The sequence below is a fragment of the Eubalaena glacialis genome, chromosome 18 (assembly GCF_028564815.1).
Source record: "Eubalaena glacialis isolate mEubGla1 chromosome 18, mEubGla1.1.hap2.+ XY, whole genome shotgun sequence".
NCBI lineage: Eukaryota > Metazoa > Chordata > Mammalia > Artiodactyla > Balaenidae > Eubalaena > Eubalaena glacialis.
In genome coordinates this window covers 28,354,273-28,373,003 of record NC_083733.1, presented here as the reverse complement: position 1 = coordinate 28,373,003, position 18,731 = coordinate 28,354,273, and the positions used below count along the sequence as shown (strand labels likewise).

At 54.5% G+C, this 18,731-nt stretch overlaps 1 protein-coding gene across 4 annotated transcripts in view; it reads left to right on the top strand.

The window, feature by feature from the left end:
* Positions 1-18,731, top strand: part of CPNE2 (copine 2) — a 54,928-nt gene that overhangs the window by 22,898 nt on the left and 13,299 nt on the right. For 2 of the 4 annotated variants that reach the window (XM_061173991.1, XM_061173990.1), the window contains exons 2-12: positions 250-464; positions 2,603-2,782; positions 4,615-4,689; positions 6,582-6,653; positions 7,769-7,852; positions 8,142-8,231; positions 9,223-9,321; positions 9,849-9,935; positions 11,722-11,781; positions 13,627-13,760; positions 15,901-15,955. In XM_061173991.1, coding sequence (XP_061029974.1) covers positions 285-464; positions 2,603-2,782; positions 4,615-4,689; positions 6,582-6,653; positions 7,769-7,852; positions 8,142-8,231; positions 9,223-9,321; positions 9,849-9,935; positions 11,722-11,781; positions 13,627-13,760; positions 15,901-15,955 — 1,116 coding nt within the window. In that variant the 5' untranslated portion in view covers positions 250-284. The remainder of the gene's footprint in view (positions 1-249; positions 465-2,602; positions 2,783-4,614; positions 4,690-6,581; positions 6,654-7,768; positions 7,853-8,141; positions 8,232-9,222; positions 9,322-9,848; positions 9,936-11,721; positions 11,782-13,626; positions 13,761-15,900; positions 15,956-18,731) is intronic. The other 2 variants (XM_061173992.1, XM_061173993.1) reach the window with 2 other exon arrangements.

Here is an 18,731-nt window from a genome sequence, read left to right as displayed (position 1 = left end):
CCAGGGCTTGAACCTGTGTTCCCTGCATTGGCAGGCAGATTCTTAACCACTGCGCCACCAGTGAAGTCCCTTCCTGCATTCTTTCTCCAAGCTTTTGCCCATGTCATCCCCACTGCCACCCTGCCCCACACACACTCCTTTTCTTCCATCTTTACCCACATCTTGAGGGTCAGATGGTGATGCCTCCCCAGGGTGGAGTGGTGTAGCAGATGGCTGTCCCCTCTCTGACCCCCAGTGCTGTCCCCTCAGACTGCGAGGAGCTGCTGCCGCCGTTGCCGACCCCCATGGCCTACATGCCGGGTGGAGGTGCCCCAGCACCGGGGGTGGCCCCCGTGGGCTCCCAGTACTGCGTGTGCAAGGTGGAGCTGTCAGTGAGTGGCCAGAACCTGCTGGACCGGGACGTCACCTCTAAGTCCGACCCCTTCTGTGTCCTCTTCACAGAGAATGATGGCAGGTGGAGCGAGGTGAGGCCCCTCTGTGTGCAGCTGCAATGGGTGGAGGGAGGGTGGCTCGGTCGCTGGGGAGGGGCTCTCACTGGATCCCAGGGACCTGGGGTCAGGCCCTTGGAAGTACTTGCAGTGTGGGCCGGGGGTTACTTAGAAGATTGTTATTCTGAAAATCAAATTTTATTTAAAATGTTTATAACAGTACTTAAAATAATTATATTTGTGTTTATTATAATTCATAGATTTATATTTATATAATTTTATATTTAGTGTTTTACAGTATTTTAAGTTACTGTAATATATAGTTAAAACCTTAGAGTTTTGCAAAATGCTTGCTTTCATTTTTAAAATAACTTTGCCCTCTTATTCCTAAATGAGCACAGTCAGTGAGGAGCAGAGAGAGAAACAGGGAACTCAGGCTTTGGTCCCAGAGCTGGACCAAGACCCAGCTCTGTCACTCCCTGCTGTGTGGCCTTGGGCAGGTGGCTATCCCTCTCTGAGCCTGTCTCCTCATCTGTGAAATGGGGATTTTTTTCCCTCCTACCTTGGAGAGTCCCAGAGCTGGGGATGTTGATGGTGCTACAGCCAAGGACTTCTGAGCTGGAAGACTTTGGCCTGAGGGCTGGTGAAAGATGCAGCTTAAGGAAGGATATTGAGAAATCCAAACTGTTAAGACTTTCAACGTTTAAAAATGGCTTTGTTTCCTATTCCGAAAGGGGTCTATATTCATTGCAGTAAATTTAGAAAATCCAGGTAGACCTAGAGAAGAAAATCAAAATGGTTGGGAACCCGCCTGTCAGGGAGAACCAACTGTTAATGGTTTGGTATCCAGCCTTCCAGATAGTTTTACATGCATATAAATTTTCCAAAATATGTTTCTATTTTTCATAGTTATTTAATGAGGCCTCGGTGGGCGTCCCACAGAACATACTGTGGTTTACAAAGAGTTTCCACAGATGTTGGCTCCTTCTTATGATGCCAAGGAAATGGGCTGGGATTGTTGACCCATTTTACAGAGGAGAACTGGGGCCCAGAGCGGGGAGGGACTTACCTGTCTCACCCAGCACGTTGGTGGTACAGCCAGAAGTGGGAGGTGGGGCATGAGGTCAGCCGAGGATTGCTGGGGGAAGCCCCAGGCCTGAGGCCAGCATGTCCAAAGTCCCCTCTGACAGGTCTCCGGAACTCCCCCTGCCCCCGCCCCGCCCCTCGGGGAGTGATGTCCTCCCCCACTGCACCCACCCCCACTCATGGCATGCCCCCCACCCTCCGTGACAATCTCTCTCCCACCCAGGCCAGACACCCTGGCTAAAAATAGCCCAGGGCCAAGACCTCTTCCGTCCCTGCTGCTCTCTGGCCCTTGGAAATGGGATGGGTGGGAGGAAAAATCAACACAGCCCAGGCCCCAAAATAGACTGTCACCCAGACTCCGCGGTTTGGGGCCTCAGTGCAGAGAGGCCGGGAGGCGGGGTTCCTGCCCCAGCCCCACCAGAGACCCACAGTGCAAGGCCCTGCCCTTCCCCAGGCCTCGGTCTCCACAGTAGGTGGGGGGTGGGGGCCGCTCGCTTCCTGGTTTTGACATTCCAGGGTTTGAGGAAGGTACAAACACCTGCCTCCGGGGAGATGGGGAACCCCTGACCTCACCTCCCCCTAAGTACCCCTCCTTCTCTCTGTTTCTTCTCTCAGCTTCCATGTAAAATGTGGTTTGAAAAAAGGGTTCTCCCCAAATAAAAAGGATGAAAGCCACAGATGTCAAATCCTTTCATTTTACAGAAGGGGAAACTGAGGTCCAGATGGGAAAAGGGACTCCCTCTGTCACTTAACCTAGGCAGGGACGGGGTCTGACCTCTTACCTTGGAACCTGGGTATGGAGTCAGGACCAGTGTGTTAAAAGTGTGAATGGTAGAGTCAGGACTGGGTTCAAATCTTGGCCCTGCCCTCTAGCTGTTCAACCTTGGGTGAGTCACTTAACCTCTCTGTGCTTCAGTGTCCTTATCTGTGAGCTGGGAGTAATGATTGTTTCAGCCACCCAGGTAACTGGCCATGAATGCCTGGCACAGAATTGGGTGTTCAGCAAGTTAGCACCATGATTCCCTGTAGCCCAAGAAGGGTTGAACCAGCTACTTGACTCTGACACCTGTTTCCCTGCCCCCTGCCAGTATGACAGGACAGAAACTGCAGTCAACAACCTCAACCCTGCTTTCTCCAAGAAGTTCGTCCTTGACTACCACTTTGAGGAGGTGCAGAAGCTCAAGTTTGCCCTGTTTGACCAGGACAAGTCCAGCACGCAGCTCGAGGAGCATGATTTCCTGGGCCAGTTCTCCTGCAGCCTGGGCACGGTGAGCCGGGCTCCTCCAGGGGGCGGGGTCAGTGCAGTGCCGCCATAAGTCACCTGGCTCCCAAGGATGGGGCAGCCCCCTGGAGAGTCTGCTGCTGCCTGCTTTCCCTGGTCCCATTTTCCCGCCTGGCTCCCGAGGTGGCATCACAAATGCAGACAGCCTTGTGGGCCAGCAGGCACAGAAAGGGGGAAGTAGGCAGGTGGGGTTGGGGCCAGGCTGAAGTGTTCCCCTCGGAAGACACTGAGCACAGTGCCACACAGGAGTGGGGCGCCCTGTGGCCAGAGCTTCTCAGTGGTAGAAGTAAGCAAGTGTGGTCTTGACTTCCTGGGATGAGAGCATCTGACCAGCAACCAAGACACCTGTGATAGTCCCACTTGATGGCTGGCTCACTGTGTGACCTTGGGCATCTTCCTTTCCCTCTCTGGGCCATATTTCCCCCTCCAGCTCACTCCTTGCTGAGCTTATGGAGGTTGCAGGGCTAAGAGCTCCTGATACAAGTTCCGATCATTGTTAATGGCTGTGTGCCCTAGGGCAAGCCCCACACCCTTCTGAGCCTCACTTTCCCCATATTTTACTTGGGGATAGACTCTGCCCAGTCTATAGGGATGGTGGGTGAATAAAATGGAAAATGCTTCGAGAGGTTCTAGTGGAGACTGAAATGCCCTGGGCCTTCCAGGAGATGATGTTCAATGAAAAAAAGCGAGGGCCCAGCAGTTACGTAAGAAGTGGAGTGTGTCTCTCAGGGTCCCCGCCATGTGTCTATACCCTCAAAGGGTAATGGAGGAGAGAGCTTTAGGACCAGTGGGCAGGGGCAGGAACCAGCAAGGGGTGAGGAAACCTTTACAGGGCTGACACCTGCCAGAAGCCCAGCCGGCCACCCCTAGCCTGGAGGGAGGGGCGGGGCAGGAAGTGGTGTTGCCAGGTCCTGGGGAGAGCTGTGGCCACCACGGGGAGGCCTCTGGACTGGAGCCAGGCCGATGATGAGCAACAAAGCTTCAGCCAAGGCTCAGTCCAGCCCTTCTCCCCTCCTGCTCTCCTGGCTCCTGCTGGCACCCCCGTTGGCTGAACCCCGAGAAGCTGTAAGACAGGGGAGCCAGGTGATGCAGTCCACAGTGGCATAGAGAAGGTGGAGAAGGGCAGAGAGTGGACCTAGGGAGAAAACCTAGCACAGGGAGACTAGGAACATGCTCACATTGGCACAAAGAAACACTGGCCTTTTCCCCAAGAAACAGAACCATGGTGGCACATGGAGGGTGTGGGAATGGGGTGTACAGAGACGGGTGGGAGGGATACTTTACAATGTGTTCCACTTGTCCTTTCTATATTGTATTGATCCTGAACACTGTGTGAATGTATTCACTATTCAAAGCAATGAAAATACATAGGAGGAGTCAGGGTTTGATCCTCTCCATCAGGGATCACACCCTGAGGGAGGGTGGGGGTCTCTGGATGACTCTGGGGGAGGCAGTTACGCGGGGAGGCAGTTAGCTGCAGTTACGCGGCTAACCTCTCTTCAGCAGTCTCCAGAATGTGAGCCTTACAAGAGCCTTTTCCTGGGGACATCCAGTCAGCAGAATCCGACTGCTGGGATTCTATCCCAGCTGTGGGACCTCAGGCAAGTGTCTTAACCTCTCTGAGCCTCAGTCTCCTCAGCTGCCCGGTGGGGTTAGCAGTGGTTGCTGTCTGCCTCCCATGGCGGGGATCACGCAGGGGGAGGTTTAGCCAGCGCCTGGCATGGAGCATCGTGCTGTGAGCAGTGCCTGTTGAGGATTTTTCCTCCCTGGGTCTCCTCCCCAGCCCTCAGAGTGAGTGCCTCTCCTCTCTCCCTCCAGATCGTCTCCAGCAAGAAGATCACTCAGCCTCTGCTGCTGATGAATGACAAGCCTGCGGGGAAGGGCTTGATTACGGTACCAGCCCCCCTCCCCGCTCTCTGCAGGCCCGCCACACACTGCCCACTGCCCTCCCCCATCAATGGGCCACTTCACTGGCAGATAATCACCAGCTTTGTTTGGAGTAAAAAGGCCCAACTTACAACTAAGCAACAGGTCTCTTAGCAACGGGCTCCTGGCTCCACATATGATGCGTTGGGGCTGCCAAACTGGGAAGTGGGGGGCACTGCCAGGGGTCCCCACGGTGGCTCCCCAGGCAGGGGCGCTACTACTCCTCCCTGGAGGCCTCCAGAGCCCTCCCTGCCTCCACTCCCGGCACTGGCCCCTTGGGCGTCTTTCAGGCGTTTCAGGAGCGCCTTGCCCATCGGAACTCTGCTTGTGGCTGCAATGCGCAATGATTCCTCTGATGCGCAGTGATCCCTGCGAAGCACAGTGATTCTTGCGATGCGCAGGCCCTTTGAGCGGCTGAGCTCTTTAGTCATTAGACCCCCGGAAGGCAGGGAAACCTGGTTTTACAGATGAGGGAACTGAAACCCAGAGAGGAAGTGCCCTTGGGCGGTTCAGCTAGTGAAGTTCGCTCCGGGATTGTCCCTCTTCAGAGCCTGTGTGACGCCAGGGGTTCTGGAGGGAGGAGGGCTGTACCTGTGTGTGTTCACACGGCGTTACTCCCCTGCCCTGGAGCCTTCCTGGCTCCCCAGTGCCTGTGGAGCCATGCATTCCAGGCTGGGAGGGACCCAGCAGTCTCAGCTATTTTTTACCCCGTTCATGTCCATGGCCTGGGTTCAAGGCAAACTGAATTCTTAGCATACCCTGCACTTACCCCAGGCCCTCATCCACTGTTCCTGCCACCTGGAATGTCCCCTCCCAGCTTCCCCCACCTCTTGGGGTTCAAAATCTCCCCATCTAAATGCCTCCACAAGCCAGCTGCCCTCCACATGGAAGCCAGACCAGAAGGACCCCACCCAGCGGGTATGCCATCCTCCAGCATTTCCAGCAGTTTGCCTCCAGACCTGGGTTCCGTCCTCTTGTGAAATGGGGGCAGTAATAGGGCCTACCCTATGGGGTTGTTGAGCAAGTCTCAGCTGGAGGGGAGGAAGGGGAGAAGGGGCCTCTAGCCTGGCCTCTGTCTGTGGTTCTCAGGGTCAAATAGCTCGTTAGGTGAAGCCATCCCAGAGGTGTGGGAGCAGAGGAAGTCCTAGCCGAGGGAGGACCCAGCCCACTTGGGTTGCTGTTGGCCAGAGGGCCTTCCCTGCCACTCTGGGGAGGGGGAGAGGGAGAGGCCCAGAGAGGGCAGATGGCAGCCTCGAGGTCACCCAGGTGGTGCATCACTGGCTGGCCTGGGGCAGAGGGCCATGGCTGATGGGGAAGGCATGGAGGATAGATGAGTGGTGTGAGCTGACGAGACAGCAGAGGGAGCTCGGGTGGTCCCTTCCCTGCCCTGGGCCTCAGTTTCCCTGGCTGCACAGTGAAGTTGTTAGAATTTCCGATGCCTTGGTGTTTTGAGGTGGTTGTGTGTGCTCCCTGGATCTGCAGTGGGGACATGAGACGGTCTGTCAGGCTGCTCGCTGGCTCAGAACCTCTCCCTAGGGCTCAAGACCACCCTCCATGTTTGGTCCCTGCTTCATCTCCCCCCCACCATCTCATGGCCCATCTCTTGAGCCACATTGGGGTCACTTTCTGATTCCTCATATCCAGAAGAGTTATTACCCCCATCTTCCAGAAGATGGAAACTGAGGTTTGAGGAAGACGAGAGACTTGTCCCAGGTCACCTGGCACCACTCTTCCCCACCACTCCCCTCCTAGCCCTGGAGAATTGACTCCTGGGGCAACCTATGTCCACCCTGCCTGAACGGAGGCCAGAGGGAGTCTCAGGACAGACCCCGACCCCCGACGTTCCTCTGGCCTTACAGATTGCTGCCCAGGAGCTTTCAGACAACCGGGTCATCACGCTGAGCCTGGTGGGCAGGAAGCTGGATAAGAAGGTGAGGCAGGCAGGGGAGGGGGCTCTCCATCAAGGAGCAGCAGCCCTCCCCCAGCCCTGGGCTTGTGTGGCCTGGGACTTCTGGCCACCACCTTCACTGCCCCTCCAGGGACAAGTCCACAGCACATGGCCCTACTGCCACCCCAAATTAGGACTGCTTCACCACTGAGGTAGTGAGTTTCCTATCACTTAGAGATATTCAAGACATGGCTGTAAACCCACTCGTTGGGGCTCCCCATCCCACGTAGTGTAAATGCTAGGGTCCTTACAGTAACCTACAGGACCCCACCTGATGTGTCCTCAGCTCCCCCCCCCCCCCGCCCCGCCGACTCCCTGACCTCACCCCTTCCGCATTCCCTACTTTCATTCTGTTTTAGCCAAATCAGCCTCTTCATTGTCCTAGAATTAAACCAGGCACCGTCCTGCCTCAGGACCTTTGCACGTGCTGTCTTTTCTGCCTGGGATGTTCTTTACCCTGAATATTCTCATGACAGGCCCCTCCCTCACCTCCATGTCACCTCCTAGTGAGGCCTTCCCTGAAATTGCAGTGGTCCCTGATTTCCCGCCCCCTCCTCCTTTATTTGTCTCCTTAACACTAATTGCTGCCTCATGTATATTACTTACTCATTTATTTTATGTCTCCCCCTCTTGAATATAGCCTCTTTAGAGTCCATGTTTTCTTAAATAAATGGAGTTTTAAAGGACTCTTCTGCTAGGATAGTTTCAGTTTTTCAGAATCCCACTAAAGCAAATTAAAATCCCATCCTGCTGGGTGCCTCCCTCTGCCCTGGGAACAATCTCCCTCTTGACGTCCTGCCCCACTGAAGATGCTGGAATTGTAACTTCTACAGGCTCCAGGTCTTAGGGTCTCTGAGCCCAAGCTCTGGTAACCCCAGGATGGGGCGGTTTCTCCTGGGGCTGCTGCTTGGTCCCAGGGGGCTGCAACTGCCCTGGGTGTCTGCTGAACCCTGCAGAGGCTGAGGGGAGAGGGGCCAGGCTGGCTCTGCCCACAGCCCTCCTGACGCCAGGTGTGGGAGGCAGCGGGGCCACACCCCCACCCCATCTGAATCCGGTGGAGTTATGCCTTCCTCACCCACATCCTCCCGCTTCCTCCAGGACCTCTTTGGGAAGTCAGACCCATTTCTCGAGTTTTATAAACCAGGAGGTGATGGCAAGTGGATGCTGGTCCACAGGACTGAGGTGGGTGTGTGGGGCTCCAGGGGTTTCTGCGCCTGTGGGTCTGTAGTCCGGCCACACCCGACAGCTCAGGACGGGGCTAGGCAGTCACAGTTCTGCGGTACACAGGAAAACCCAAGCTGGCCCCTAAAGGACTTGTTCCCTCCGCATCACAGGGATGCTCACTTCCATCCCCAGAGGCATGGCTGTGGGTCTCTCCACCTTGCCACTCCCTGTCCCATTGGGCTGGCCCAACCCCAGAGCTGTACTGGCCCTGGGCCTGAGTTCACCCTTGCCCCTCACTGTCCTGCAGGTGATCAAGTACACGCTGGACCCCGTGTGGAAGCCATTCACTGTGCCACTGGTGTCCCTGTGTGATGGGGACATGGAGAAGCCCATTCAGGTGAGGGGGGCTATGAGAACCCTGCTGCCCACCCTACCAGCTCCGGCCACCTGGTTACCTGAGGCTTCCTGGGGGTGCCTTGGCAAAGCTCTTTCTTATTAAGATGGAAAAAGAACCCTTGTGGGGGGAGGGGCAGGAGACCTGAGTCCTTGTCCCAGGTCTGCCTGACCCTCTGAGTAATCTGGGCAGAGCCCTCATCTCTGTGATTCCCTTGTCTAAAATGGGAACAGAGTGACTGCTCTTTTTTTCCCGGAGGGCTGTGTGCTGCTAGCTAGGATAATGAATGCAGAATCACCTTGGAAACAACCATGTGTTGTTGCTGTGATGAAGGTGATGAATACTAGTCTCTAAAAGTCCTAAGTCCTCAGGGGCCGTGTCTGAGAGCAGACGAGGTGGGGCGAGGCCCCGAGACCATGTAGGGATCCCCAGATAGGGCACCAGGAAACTTGGGTTCTAGTTCTGGGTCTACTACTGCCACTGTGAGACTTTGGGCAAGTACTTCCCACTCAGGGCCTCAGTTTACCCATCAGTACAATGGGTACAACAATTCCTGCCTTCCTTCTAGGAGTGTCATGGCAGCTAAGTTAGAGAGCATAACAAGCTGGGACTTTTTGTGCCCATCTCAGGAAAAAAATACCAGTCTAGGGAGGACTCCAGACCATGGCCCATGAGGCCAGGTGGGCCACAACCCAAGATAGATTAGCAGCCCAGTGTCACGTGTGGGAGGTGTGCAGCTTCCTGCTCCAGAGGGAATGGGCTCCATTACTAGAGCGGGCACCCTTTCTCCTTTTCCCGGCACTAATGGAAGGCTTCCTGCAGGAGGCAGTTCAGGAGCTACCGGCATCATCCCAAGCCAGCTAGTCAGATCTGGGGGGGCAGAGGGAGGTACCACCCCCCAAAAAAGACATGGGATTTGCTCAGGGAGCTGAGAGGAGCTGGCGAGTGCCTCCTGTGGGGCAGCTCTGGGGTGACCTCACTGGACCCACTCCAGGTTATGTGCTATGACTATGACAACGATGGGGGCCATGACTTCATCGGTGAGTTCCAGACCTCGGTGTCACAGATGTGTGAGGCTCGTGACGGCATCCCGGTAAGATGTGCACATGTGCGTGACCCCAGGACCTCAGCAGGGGATGGGGAAGGGGCACAGGTTTTTGAATCAGGCAGACTGGGGCTCGGATCCCACCTCTCTGCCTTATGACCTTGAGCAAGACATTTAATCTCTCTGAGCCTCAGTTTCCCCATTTGTCAAGTGGAGGCAGAAGAGTAGAGTGGGAATTAAATGAGATTAAACAGGTAAAGTACCTAGTGCATAGTGAGTACTCGGGAGCTGTCTATTTAACTCTGAGAAGCCAGGCTCTGGGTGACAGTTCTGGGTGCATGAGTGGACATGACGTGGATGAGTTGTCTGGGGATGGAGGGCAGATGCACATCTTCTGACCTTGGGCAGATATAGCTTGGCATGAGCCCAAGGTGGCAGGAACCATTTCTGGGGGGCTTCCTGGAGGAGGCATGCTGCCCCTTGGTCAATGCTGTGGAGTAGATTCTGGGGCCCAGGGGAGGGTCAGTCCCCACAGAAGCCCCAAGCTGAGCTCCTCTTTCTCCTATGTTGCCCAGCGGGAGTTTGAGTGTATCAACCCCAAGAAGCAGAAGAAGAAGAAGAACTATAAAAACTCGGGCATCATTATCCTGCGTTCCTGCAAGGTGAGCCAGCGTGGGTGGCATGGGGCACAGTCCCGGTTTGGGGTCACACAGAGATATATCGCTGCAGAAGAGACAGAGCATTGGGTTTGGAGCCAGCAAGGCCTGGGTTCAAATCCTGGTTCTGCCATGTCCAGGCTCTGTGACCTGAGCTTAACGTCTCTGGGCCTCAGTCTCCTCATCTATAGAATGGGAAGGTTAACAAGGTAAAGCATGTAAAGTGTTAGTCTCATATCACATTCCTGTGTGGAAGTCAAGGAGGGCATGAGATGACCTTCCAGGGTCTCCTGTTGGAGGGTAACTATAGGGAGTTGCTGCTTCCCAGGCTTGCCCACCGCATGTTCAGCGTCAGAGGGGGAGAGGATATCACGCCAGGGTGCCCTTTCCTCTGGCAGTGACATTAGTGAGGGCTGAGGTTACTGGCCCGTGGTGTAACTGGGGCCACTGAAGTCCACAAAGACAATGAAGTTTGCACCGGCAGTGGCCAGGCTGAGGTCAGGGGCCAGACCCCCCTGGATATCTGGTGGCCACGTATCTGCTGGAATTGGGTAGGACGTTAAGGAAGGCAGCCCAAGCCAGAGCAGCAAGAACCCTGGATGCTGGGCCTGAAGGTTCCAAGTGCTGGCACTCTCTACCAGCTGACCGACCAGAGGCCTCAGTTTCCTTGTCTGGAGACTAGGATTTACGTGAGCATTCAGTGAGGTCACAACGTAGCAGTGCCCTGTAGAAGTTAAGCTGGCAGGTTGCAGCATCATGATTTCGGGTCCTTGTTTCTGAAACTTGGGTCATTCACATCCCCCTTCATGATTTCTTCCACCTGCCTTATTATGTTTTGTATTCAGCCCCTCCTCCCCCCATTTTGGTGTCTTTTTTACTTAAATACATTTATTTATTTATTTATTTATTTAAATATTTGGTATTAGAATTTTTTTTTTAATTTATTTATTTATTTTTGGCTGTGTTGGGTCTTCGTTTCTGTGCGAGGGCTTTCTCTAGTTGCGGCGAGCAGGGGCCACTCTTCATCGCGGTGCGCGGGCCTTTCACTGTCGCGGCCTGTCTTGTTGCGGGGCACAGGCTCCAGACGCGCAGGCTCAGTAATTGTGGCTCACGGGCCTAGTTGCTCCGTGGCATGTGGGATCTTCCCAGACCAGGGCTCGAACCCGTGTCCCCTGCATTGGCAGACAGATTCTCAACCACTGCGCCACCAGGGAAGCCCTTAAATACATTTATTTTGAAAGGAACCTTTCTAACGCCACCAAAATTGGAAGGCCAGTATCCTTTGCCAAAAGGAGGCAAAGACCATCCAAACAAACAATGTTTTAGCAGCTTTATTAATTATTAATTTACAGCAGAAGGCCTTGAGCCAGAGGCCTGGCCTCTCCCTGTTCAAAGTCGAGGTTGGTAAGGGCTAGAGAGGCTTAAGGACCAAATGGCAACAAATTGAGACTTTCTCTGTCATGTAATTGGTAGGTATGATTGACACTGGGCCCTGGGACACTGCCTGGACTCATCAAGGGGCATGTGTGTGTGTGTGTGTGTGTGTGTGTGTGTGTGTGTGTGTGTGTGTGTGTGTCCCACCTATTGGTAACCGTTGCTCTGAGTGCTTTGTTATAGAGGGATTTGGGTTTTGTTGTAATCAGATCAGGTCCATCTGCCTTTTTCCGCCTCCTTGACCCCTGTCAGGGCACAGAGCAACAACTCCCCAAAGGTCATCTGTGGAGTGTGGCCAAGTGAAGGCGAGCCCTCAGGTACAGGGCACGGGCCCACTCACCCCTCTGATTCCTTCCAGATAAACCGGGACTACTCCTTCCTGGACTACATCCTGGGAGGCTGCCAGCTCATGTTCACTGTAAGGCTCTCCCCCACCCCACCCCACCCCAGTGAGGATCCTCCCTAAGGGCTTGGGCCGTGATTGCAGCAGGAGGGACTTGGGATAAACTTCAGGAAGAATCCTCCCCAGGGCAAGGGGTGTGTCTGGCCCAGAGGAGAGGGTATAGGTGGATGGGCCTGAGTCCGAGCTTAGCTGCAGGTCAGGGCCTGGCTGCCCAGCCCTCAGAGTGTCACTGGTTACACTTCCTCAGAAGGAAAAAAAGGCAAATTCTTCCCCACTTCCCTTCCTGCCTCATCTGCTGTGCCCTCATCCTTGCTCACTCGGCTCCATCCACACTGATCCTCCCCCAACACGCTAAGCTCTGCTCTGTCTCAGGGCTTTGCATTTGCTGTTCCCACTGCCTGGAATGCTCTTCCCCAGAACCTTCTCTTGGCTGCTGCCCTGCCATCCTGCAGGCTGTGACACAGAGGTCACCTCCCCCGATGCCTCCTGTTCCTCTTGTCACTTCTCCTGTTTTATTATCTTCAGGGCACTTGCCACGCTGAATTTTCTTAAGTATTTTTCACTTGTCCCTGTCCCACTAGCGACTAGTGACTGTAGGTGTCCTGAGTGCGGGGCCACTGTTTTGTTTTTTTTCCCCTCCACCCTCGGTGAATCACTCAGTGCCTGGCACATAGCACCTGCTCAGTATATGCTCATTGGAAGAATGAATTGTCACTCTGCCGGTGGCCTGGAGTGTATGCCCCATAGATTTCTCCCGTTCCTCACCCGAAGGGAGGCCTCAAGCTCAGGGGAGAACCTGCCAGGGTCCCATACTCTGCCCACCTCCCACCTAGCCTCCCTGCTCTCTATCACTGCTTCTGATCCCATGGGGGCTGGAAGTCATCTGCAGGACTATAAGGAGGCGCAGGGGATTGGCCTTGTTGACCTGTAACCCCACTGGTCACCACAGCCCCCCTCCCCTGCAGAGAGGCCGGGCCCTATTATTCCTCCTGCGTGCATGTGTTCACTCAGCAAATGATACCAAGCACCTCCTGTGTGCCAGACTCCAGGCCGTGCCCCTGCAGGGGTCCCTGACTGATCCTAACTGAGTTCTCAGGTGGCCATCTCATGCCCTGGGTCCCTCTCCTAGTCCTCCCCAGCTGGACAGTCTTACCCGCCCCTCTGTGCTGGAATTCCCTCGGGGCTGAGAGAGCAGGTGGAGCCCAGTACCCTGCCCACCCGCCAGCTCCAGCTCCCTGTGGGGCACCCACCTGGTGCTCTGTGCCCAGCCCTGGGCCTGACTCCAGGGCCATGTGTCTTACCTGCAGTGATCATCCAGTCTGACTGGGAAGGTGGGCACTGCCCTACCAGGCAGCCCCAGGTCCTGGTGCCCCTTGGTGGTCTGAGGGGTGATGGGGAGATGGCTTGGTGCGGGGGGCGAGGTGTCTGGGAAGGCTTCAGTGGGGCAGTGGCATCTGAATTGGGCCTGCAAATTGGAGGAGAATTAGATAGGGAGATGAGGTGGCCTGGCTCTTCAGGTAGAGGGAAACTCATGAAAAAAGGCCTGGAAATGGGAGCAGATGAGTGTATGGGTTTGGGACAGTGAGGGGGAAAAGGAATTTGGGGCTGTAAGTTGGCTTTGTATCACATCTGGGCAATAGACTTTATGCTTGGGCAATAGGGAGCCACAGACGGCATTAGAGCCAGAGGAGTAATACAGTCAGACAGTTTCCAGGTTTTGGACCATCTTTTGGAAGGGTGGGTCAGGGCTGGGAGATGAAGTGGGCTTCCTGTGTCCCATCAGCCTGTCTGTTCCCTGGAGGTGAGATAGGGAGCTGGAGTCTCTGGCTACACTGGGTGGCCTTTTCCCCCACTCTGCAGGTTGGGATAGACTTCACAGCCTCCAATGGAAATCCCCTCGACCCTTCCTCTTTGCACTATATCAACCCCATGGGCACCAATGAATATTTGTCAGCCATCTGGGCTGTTGGGCAGATCATTCAGGACTATGACAGGTAAGCATGGGGAGGGACTCTGACTAGTCAGCTTGGGCTCCATCCATCCTGGGAAGCTCAGCTTTTCAAAGCTAGAAGGGACCCAGAGATCAACAAACCTAGGAATGAGTAGCATAGGACATGCATGCAGTTACTGCCCCTTCCTATACCCGTGGCAGACATTGCTAATCAACTGCTGATCTCTGACTTACTGAGCCCAGATCCATACTGAGATCCTTCTCCACACCGTACACCGAGTAAGAAAATGAGTCAGGATAGAAAATGAAATATGTCTGCTATTGCTGCAACCTCCACTGTTAGAGCTGGGGGAAAACAGGCCTAGGATGTAGATAGAGAATTTATCCAAAGTCACCCAGATCAAGGAACTGGAACCCAGACATTTTGATTCCTGTACCCGCCACCTAATGGCCTAACAGTCTCACTCCTGTTGGGAACTTCAGAGGAGCAGCCAGCATGTGTGGGTCCTCTTCCCATGACCATGCTTCCTGGAGATCTTTGGGTTGGGGGGGGGAAAGTGGAGAGTCAGGGAAAGCTGTGTAGAGGGTGTGGCCACCAACAGGATGGGCCAGATGCAAAGTCAAGAGGGCCTTGGAGGATCTAGAAGTCACTTGAGGGTTGTGTTGTCATTGTCACAGGTGGTGCTTGTTCGGACCTCCAGGTCAGAGTGTGGGATGACCAGGAGGACACATGGGGAGCAGGGGAGAAAGGAGCAGGTCCCACAAATTTGGTAGGAACAAGAGCAGGCTCAGGAATCCTGTGTGCACTTCGGCCTCCTTGAGAGAGGCAGCCTAAGGTCCTGCTTCTGACTCCCAGGGGGCTCAGGACCTAAGGGGTGGCTGTGACCCCAGGCCACATTAAGAGAGGTACGGCATGCAGAGCAGGGGAGGTGGAAGTCCCCACCTGCATGGTCGGTGGAGGAGCCTGCTGTTGCTGCTCCAGAGACCCTTGTATCCAGCTGCCCACTCAGCCCCTTTGCTGAGCCTTCTCATGGGCATTCAGGCGTTACTGGACACTGCCCCACCCCTACCCCTCTTACCCTCTTCCCCATCTCAGGGAGAGGCACTACCACTCACTGAAAACCCTTCACTTCCTTTCTTTCCCTCATCTCCCCCATCATTCCTTCAGGAAATCCTTTCAAAATATGCTTGAATCCAGCCTCTTCTCCCACCCCCACTGCTACCAGCCTGTTTGAGCCACCATCACCTCCTGCCCGGAGCGATTCAGTAACCTCCTCACTGGTCTTCCTGCTTCTGCCCTAGTCCTTGACAGTTTGTCCTCCACACAGCAGCCAGAGGATTCTTCAATAAATACATGTTGAATGAATGAACAAATGAGATACGGTCCCTGCCCTCAGGGAGTTCCCATTCGAGGAGGAAGATAGGGAAGAAATCACTGGGGTTCCAAGAGACCAGTTTACAGGTGAGACAGGATCTATGGGAGCACCAAAGAGAGAGGCATCCTGGCGTCTCAGGGAAACCCACAGAGAATGGGCCATTTGAATTGGGCCTTAGAGGATGAGTAGGAGTTTGCCACAGGGAACAGATTGGGGGGAGGTAGTTCAAGAAGGGGTGCAATAGGATTGAAGTTGGAGCATGAAGATGCCCTGTGTGTTTGGGAAACAGTGAGTAGCCAGTGGCCAGGGCTGGGGGAGTGGGGAATGAGGGAGGGCAGGTAGAAAATGAGACTAGGCTCTTGGGCTAGATGATGAAGGGTCTTGAATGCCAAGCCGGTGTTCTCATTTTAGAATTTTTCCCAACCATAAAAGGGACGTCAAGAAACAGCCAATACATTTCACTTGCATCATGACTGTGGTTTAGTGATTGCCAAGGTCCCTGTTTGAGAAGGATCTAGCTGTACTCAGGCCCATGGTTAGGAGTGCTGTGGTTGATTAGCAATGTCTGCCATAGGTGTAGATGGGGGTCAAGCCTCTTATTCACCAGATACCCAGAAGTGGGTTTGGGCTCAATAGATCATTCAAACAGAGCTTTTTCTAGAGGTGGTGAGCTTTTTCTTTTTGTCCATGGAGGTGTGCAAGGCAGAGTGGGCCCAGCCCTGGGTAGGGGGTTGGGAGGGTGAGCGTGGGTAGATGAGGCCCCTGTCTGGTTGTCTCACAGTAATTTTTTCTCCTTTCTCTGATTAGTGATAAGATGTTTCCAGCTCTGGGCTTTGGGGCGCAGTTACCCCCAGACTGGAAGGTAAGTGAAGCCAGACTGTTTCCTTTTGGCTGAGGTGGGATTTGTGTGTATGGCCTCTCTGGGATCTGCTTTGGAAAGGTTGGGCTATGGCCCAGCCACTCTGCCTTCTCTGCGTTTACCCCAAACCCACACGCATTTCTTAGCCTGAACGTCACGCAGGCAGTGGGGCTAGAACAAGGAATAAGTTATGATATCTGTGCCCTGGTACCCCAGTCAGGTGGGGAAGATGCTAGATTTAGCAAATAAAAATATAGGATACCCAGTTAAGTTTGAATTTCATATAAACAATTTGTTTAAGTATGTCCTAAATATTGTCTGGGACATACTTATACTAAAAAATTATCTATTATTTATCTGAAATTCAAATTTAACTGGGCATCCTGTATTCTGTCTGGCAGCCCTAAAGACAGGCAGTGTCATCAGTGCTGAACGGGGCAGCGGTCCCTAGAGGAGGGCCCCAACCTGGCCTGGGGGTATCAGGAAGGCTTCCTGGAGGAGGTCAGGTCTAAGCCAAGAGGGGAAAGGAGAGTAGGAGTTTGCAGAGTGACTTGAGGTGGTGACGTGGCAGGTAGAGTGTTCAGGGCAGAGAGAATAGCCTGTGCAACGTCTGGGAGGCAGAGGGAGCAGGGTGGTTGGAGGAACTGAAAGAAGGTGGGTGTGATGAACTCTCCATGAAAGATGGGCAGGATGGAGAGAGATGTGGCTGGAGAGGTGGGGAGCCAGCTGTGCAGCAAGCAATGGGTGGGTCTACATGGGGTATTGGCATTTTTGAAGGTTCACTCTGGCTGCTGAGTGGGGACTGGCTGGGGTGATGGTGGGCAAGATTGGAGGGTTGGAGAGAAGGGGCAATGTCCATTACAGGTGAAAAAACAGAGACTCAATGACTTGTCCAAGGTTATGTTCAAAACAGGGAGCCTGAATTCCAACTGGGCAGGTGGACTCTCATGTCTATTCTCAGAATGTGCTACCCTTCTGATGAGAAGCCTGGGGCTGTGGGCATAGAGGACTCCTAAATCTACATGTCTCAGCCAGTGGCCCCTCTTGTCTGCCCTGCTGTACCACGTGCTGTTTCCAGAGTGAGCGTTCCCCTCCCATCCTATCCGGGGAGGGCAGTTTTCACCTAGAATTTCAGGGAGTGGCTCTGTGGCCTGCTGGCCATTGTATGGTAGGGGGCAGGACCCTGTGGACCACAGCTGGGCCTCTGGGCAGACATGGTGATGCCACTGTGGGCAGGGCGGGCTGGTGCAGCCAGGCCCAGCACGATCTTGTTGCTAGGACACCAGCCAGCTTTCAAAGAACTCTGGCTGAATGAGATGTTTTCTTGCGCAAAAGCCTCCTTGGAAATGTCACAGGGCAATTCTGGGGAGGCTGGGGCTTGGCCAGGCTGGAGTGCCCGGTGGTGCCAGGAGGGATGCTGGAACGAGGCTTGGAAAGGGCAGATGCTCTATCCCACCTCCCCCTGCTGCTGGAGCTGGCCAGGCCTGGCCCCTCCCGGCCCCTTACCTTCCCTCTCATTCTAACTCACCTTGCCGTGCCACATGAACCTTCTTCTGTTCGTTCCTACCTCAGGGTCTTTACATGTGGTCTTCCACTGGCCTTTTGCCCCCTTTCGCTGACTTCCCATTGCTGCTGCTTAGCCGAGAGATCATTTCCTCTAGAAGGACTACCTTGAGCGTGCGCACGTGGGGCCCCTCCTCCCTGCCCCGGAACTTTGTGGTCACTCTGTATGTGTTGATTTGCTCATTGTCTCAGGGAGGGCACTTGGTCTCCTTCTTGCTGTGTCTGGCTCCAGGCATGCAGTACGTGATTGTTGACAGTAAATTTGGGGCCCAGTGGCCTGAGCAGACAGAGGTGTTGGTTCTCTGAGTGTGGGAAGTTGGAAGGAGCTAGAAGGAGCGTGCCACTTGGCTGCCGGCCCTCAGGACCTCAGTCCCTCCCTGGGCCTGGTCCAGGTGAGCCCCAAGAGGACCCCTGACCTGGGTAGTGGCTGAGGGACTCAGGAAACATTGGCCTTTCAAAATGAGCCAGAGTTAGTCAGATGAAGAGAGGGATCAGGCTGAAGGACAGGCCTGCACAAAGGTCTGGGGTGGAGAGGAGCACAGTTTACGACTCTCCCCACTTTATAGATGGGAAAACTGAGGCTCAGAGGGGATGGTCACTCTGAGATTCCTTCGACTCCCTCCATGTCACCATCCACTGCCCTGCCAAGACCAGAGGGAACAGCCTCTTAAGTAACTAACTCAAGACCATGGGCTGGGCCTGGCCAGGTGGGGTGAACAGGACCATTGATCGTCAGAAAGCAGCAGGGAGTCCCAGGGCAAAGACCTGTGGCTGGCCAGTCCCCAGGGGCCTCTAATCAGCTTGGGGTGGCCTCCAGGAAGCTTGTCGTGTTTGCTGGCATTTCTCGGGCAAACTAGGGCAGCAAGTGTGGGACGAGGCTGGGCTGCTACAGACAACGTGAACTCTTGTCCCCCGGATCTGGTCCCGTCTCTGCTGTGGTTCACTCGTGTGACCTGGGCATTCCTTGGCCCCCTCTGAACCTCAGTTTTTCTGCCTGTGAAATGGAGCTGCTGGGTGGAGTAGATGACCTGGGAGGCCTCCAGGGTAGATGGGTAACCACCCACAGCCCCACCCACTTGACCACCAGACCCCACTCTCCCCTTAATAGAGGAAAAAAATGGAGAATGAGGAATTTGGGTGGCCGAGAAAACAGAATATTAATCCGTCCCTATGAGGAGGGGGCTTTTCCCCCTTGGTCTCTAAAATCTCCTAAAAT